Below are 5,114 nucleotides of genomic sequence, written 5' to 3' on the forward strand. Positions count from 1 at the left end.
ACCATTTTTTAGAGTTCGGGGGCCAATTTGCACACACAGTTAGTAAGGGGATTGAAACGCTCTAAGGGCCTCCACTTGAGGGGCCTATCTGCACCTTAATCCTAAGATATAAACTCAAAACCATTTTGATTCAAATCTCATTGGAGCATTTTTGTTTTTTTTAATCCATCACTTTTCGCAACAAATTCATCATGTTAAAATTCATCGTATTTTCATAATTCGTAGTTCCTGTTTTAAAAAGAGTTTGTAATTTTTATTTTGCATTTGTTCAAATAAATATTACACCATATTGAAATTAAATAAATAAAATAAATAGTCTAAAATATCTTCTTCTTCTTTTTATACAGAATTCAGAACACTGCTAGAAATAGAATGTAAATTCTTGGCTCGCCGCCAAACAGAACATCAAACGCTCTAAAAGACAAGCAAAGCAATGCGTGAAAAGGTGCAAGCACCATTCATTCTGAGTAAAATGATTAAACTTTTGAAAAGTATTATCGATTGGTGCACTTTATAATCTGGTCCACTTAGCCTTTTAAAAGTGTGGTGAAATCCTATTTCTGCTAATTCTTAAAATAACCCACTTTACCTCTTTTTGGATTACCAATGTTTATACCTTTCAACCCAAACTCGGGCATCTCTAAACCAAGGATTAACTAACTAATCCATCACAACTTCTTTTCCTATAGAGATGCACTTAAAGATGATACCGACTAAAAAAGAAACGCAGCCTCATGTTGAGAGATAAAATGGCAAATGAGAATTGAAATAAATGATCTATAAATTTATCGCAAGTTGAATAAAATACAGGTGAATTCCAAGAATCAAAAGAACCCCCGTTTTAGGGGAATTGGGCATAATAGAATGTAGGGAGAGCCATGTGATGTGATGCTGCGAGAGAGACGCACCTAACTATAAAGGTCATCGTCATCAGCTGTGGCGGTGGGTGCTGCAAAAGGATCGGCTGCAGTAGTGCCACTAGTATTGTCAGCAAACCGGAATTCAGAACCAAATCCTCTTGATTGCTGCAGCGTCTGAGCAAACGACTGATACTTGCGAATGTCAGCATCGCTCACACTCCTCCGAGCATACTTCATTGATTCCTCAAAGTGAGCAGCCCTGATTTCAGCTACTTCGTCGTCCACATCTTCCTCCATAGCTTCAGGGTTGTCTCTTCTTCTCCTCTCCTTCTCAATATCCTAAAAAAGATAGGATTGCCCATTTGAGATTTGGTTTATCGAAATATATCACGTTTTCCAAGCAAAAAATAAATCACATTACAAAATCTTATGAAACACTTACTTTCTCAATGTTCTCTCTAATAGCGTATTTGCATGCACGTTGGCATATTTCTGTAATGTCGGCACCACTGAATCCTTGAGTGTATTTAGCAAGTACTCTAAGGTCAACATCTTTGGCAATTGGTGACTTTCTCAGGCATGCCTTGAAGATCTGAAGGCGTGATTCCTCATCAGGGAGAGGAATGTAAATCAGTTGATCAAGTCGACCAGGACGGAGAAGGGCAGCATCAATTATATCAGGCCTGTTGGTTGCACCAATAATGAAAACTGTTTTCTTAGCATTCATTCCGTCCATTTCAGTCAGGAGCTGATTCAATACCCGGTCAGCAGCACCACCAGCATCTCCTTGACTGCTTCCTCTCTGCAAGTAAAGAAAACTCGATATAAAGTAGATTAGGAAAAAACCAAGTTGTGAAATTTAAATATAGAGATCCAGAATTGCCATCTAAACCTGAGTTGCAATTGAGTCCAGTTCATCAAAAAACAGGACACAAGGGGCAGACTGACGAGCCTTGTCAAAAATTTCTCTAACATTTGCCTCACTCTCTCCAAACCACATAGTCAGCAACTCAGGGCCCTTGACACTGATGAAGTTTGCCTGGCACTCATTGGCAATAGCCTTGGCCAGTAAAGTTTTTCCACATCCAGGAGGGCCATAGAAAAGCACTCCTTTGGAAGGTGACATGCCAAACTTTTCAAACTTCTCAGGATGCTCCACTGGGTATTGAACAGTCTACAAGACAGCATCGAGATTGAAAACATGAGTTCAGAGAGACAATTGTTGGCTAATGAATACAATAGTGAAAAGGGAGAGAGCAAGAAAATGGATAAGTACCTCTTGGAGTTCACGCTTGACATTTTCAAGGCCTCCAATATCTTCCCAGCTAACGTTAGGCACTTCAACAACCTATCAATAATGCATCTTATAAGATATACGAAAGAACTAAAATAACAGAAAACAAGATGTATAACAACATGCTTACTGTTTCACGTAAAGCGGAGGGATTGCTTGTTCCAAGAGCTGTCTGAAAGTGCTCATTGGTAACAGCCATGGAGTTTAGTATCTCTGCATCAATGGTGTCATCTTCCAAATCAATCACATCCATCTTCTCCCTGATGCATTGAAGGGCTGCCTCAGTGCACAACGCAGCTAAATCAGCACCAACATATCCATGTGTGTCCTTGGCAATCCTTTCCAAATCAACCTGCAAAATAACCCGGTATTAGGTTGGTGTTACTATATCTATTGTGAAGCAGGAGAGATGAGATCAATATCAAGGAAAAGCTTGAGAAACTCGAGCTTACATCTTCAGCAAGCTTCATGTTCTTTGTGTGGATACGGAGAACCTCGAGACGCCCAATTTCATCAGGAACACCAATGTCTATTTCCCTGTCAAACCTACCAAACCTCCTAAGGGCAGGGTCAATGCTATTGGGACGGTTTGTAGCACCAATTACAATAATATGGGCACGGGCTTTTAGACCATCCATCAATGTCAACAGTTGGGAAACAATTCTCCTCTCTACCTCTCCATTGGTTTTCTCCCGCTTGGGCGCAATTGAATCAATTTCATCAATAAATATGATCGATGGTGCATTCTTCTCAGCTTCTTCAAATGCCTTCCTGAGATTGCTTTCACTTTCTCCTGCCAACTTTGACATAATTTCTGGTCCATTAATAACAAAGAAGAAAGCACCAGTCTCATTGGCCACAGCTCGGGCAATCAAGGTCTTTCCAGATCCTGGAGGTCCATAGAGAAGTATTCCTTTTGGAGGCTTGACACCAATTGATTTGAAAAGCTGTGGGTGCCTTAGTGGTAGCTCTACCAACTCACGAATCTGAGCCATCTGCTTGCGGACGCCGCCGACATCATCATAGCCAACCTCATCCAATCGATTCTCATCCTCCCTTTTAACAGGCTCTCCCTCACAAAAGATCTCAGTATCAGGAGCAACTACACAGTACTCCACAGGATCAGTCTCAATAATTTTGAACTCTACACTTCTCATTCCACCCCTGACAAGGAACAGGTCACCTTTTCTCACTGGCCGATAAGCCTCCAGGAAATAAGCTAAGAAAAATAAAATAAAATAAAATAAAATAAATTATTAGCCACCATAAGAATTAAGTCAGCCTACACAGGAAGGACAGTTTTTTCTATGTCAATTTCAGAAGCGAGTTCGATAATATAATTTCAGGAAACCATAAGTTTTTCCTTTTCCAATTGCACAGTTTGATGTGTTCATTTGAAATACCTCACTCTAACTCACACTCAATTGGAAACACCTGAAGTCTGAATGAACCAGAAAGTTACGTATTCTGGTATGGAGAACCCTCAGAAATGTGAACAGGCCAAAACAGAAAGAAAAGCCAAGCAAATCTAAAGGCAAAAGAACTTACGCTTTAGGTAGGCATCAAAGAGATTTCCAGTAACCCCTTCAACTGTGTCATCAATGGGAAGAATGTGGACACGCTTCCCGTACTTCACATCAGCACACTGATGCACAGAGACCACATCACCAAGCCTAACCCTGAGATTATTTCTGACAACTTTGTTCATTCGGATCTTTGGTTCGTCACAGGTATCATCAGCAAGGGCAATACACACTGTATCCTTCCTTTTCTTACCCTACATCAACAAAACAATGAGTAACATTAACCCAATAAGCAGATGAACTACAAAGAATATATAAGGAAATCAAAGAGACACCAAAACGATATAGTCCGTAGCATTGTCACTAACCCCCAAGTTCTTTCCATATGCACAAAATCACACCCAGCAAAACCAAATAACTACAATACAAATCTAGCAGGTAAAGGCTTAACAAGTACAAGGTATAGAAACAACCAGATATTAGCAGGAAATCAAAAACATACACTAATATCTGCTTCAATTATACTAAACCTTCACAATTGCATTACACTAACCCGATTGTGAATATAAGACTAGACATCTTATCAAGAAAATAAGATCCAATATGAAAAGAATTATATATTTACATATTAGAATAGGCAGCAATAACTATATAAACAATTCTTGACAGTTTAGGCCCCATATAAGAGAAAAAAGATACAGCAAACACACACACACAAAAAAAAAAAAAAAGATTGCCGAACAGTATAAAGGGAAATGGCACTTCCCTTTATAAAGTGATTCGGTTGAAGTTGAACTCACATTAAACCCCATAAAACCATCAAAGGGAACAAAACCGACTTATCAATTGAACCGAGAAGTTGGGGAAAAAATAAAACCTTGATTAAGATGGTGTCGCCGCGGAAAAGTTGGAGCTTCTCCATCGTGTCAGGGTGAAGAGACACCACCGAGTTATCATCGTTGACAGCCTCATCCACCACCAGACGATTCGGCGCCTTTTTCCTCTCCAAGATCGCAGTGCTAAAATCCCTCTTCGTACCCTTACTGCACATCATAATCAAAATTCAATAAAAAATGAGGAATGACAATGAAAAACAGAGGACCAAGTTAAATGCTTGTACAAAAACACAGCACTGTAACACAATCAATAAATTGCGCGAGATCTGATAATGTGTAGGAGCACTTACGAATCGGATGATTCCGGTTGATTACTCATGTCGAAAAGAGAGAATCAAATTTGGATGTAGGGTTTGCAGAAGAACGAATTCAAAAATGTGGATCTGGGAATTGGGGGCGAGGATGGAATTTATAGGGGGAAGAGGCAATTCTTGTTAGGAAAGTAACTCTTCTATTTTTCCTTTTTCCTAATGTAATTCTCTTTTCTAAACTTTGTTTGATTCCTTAATTTGGCCAAATACTGCCTTATTCAAATCCAGGT

At 39.5% G+C, this 5,114-nt stretch overlaps 1 protein-coding gene across 1 annotated transcript; it reads right to left on the minus strand.

Moving 5' to 3' along the window:
* Positions 1 to 763: 763 nt before the first annotated feature.
* On the minus strand, positions 764 to 5,114 carry LOC130997773 (cell division control protein 48 homolog E). The gene is made up of 9 exons (XM_057923199.1): positions 4,864 to 5,114; positions 4,555 to 4,720; positions 3,703 to 3,931; positions 2,607 to 3,373; positions 2,285 to 2,506; positions 2,137 to 2,208; positions 1,753 to 2,034; positions 1,303 to 1,662; positions 764 to 1,199 (listed from the first exon to the last, which is right to left on the minus strand). Exons 1-9 carry the CDS (start codon positions 4,890 to 4,892, stop codon positions 909 to 911), a joined length of 2,418 nt encoding a protein of 805 aa, XP_057779182.1. The 5' UTR covers positions 4,893 to 5,114; the 3' UTR covers positions 764 to 908.

The sequence above is a fragment of the Salvia miltiorrhiza genome, chromosome 8, assembly GCF_028751815.1.
Source record: "Salvia miltiorrhiza cultivar Shanhuang (shh) chromosome 8, IMPLAD_Smil_shh, whole genome shotgun sequence".
Taxonomy (NCBI): Eukaryota; Viridiplantae; Streptophyta; class Magnoliopsida; order Lamiales; family Lamiaceae; genus Salvia; species Salvia miltiorrhiza.

Excerpts from the sequence above, each read along its gene's own strand:
- LOC130997773 (XM_057923199.1), bottom strand. The coding sequence starts at position 4,892 with ATGAGTAATCAACCGGAATCATCCGATTC. Across the intron at positions 3,932-4,554 it reads GCGACACCATCTTAATCAAG|GGTAAGAAAAGGAAGGATAC; the intron begins GTTTTATTTTTT and ends TTGTTGATGTAG. Across the intron at positions 3,374-3,702 it reads CTTTGATGCCTACCTAAAGC|CTTATTTCCTGGAGGCTTAT; the intron begins GTAAGTTCTTTT and ends TATTTTTCTTAG.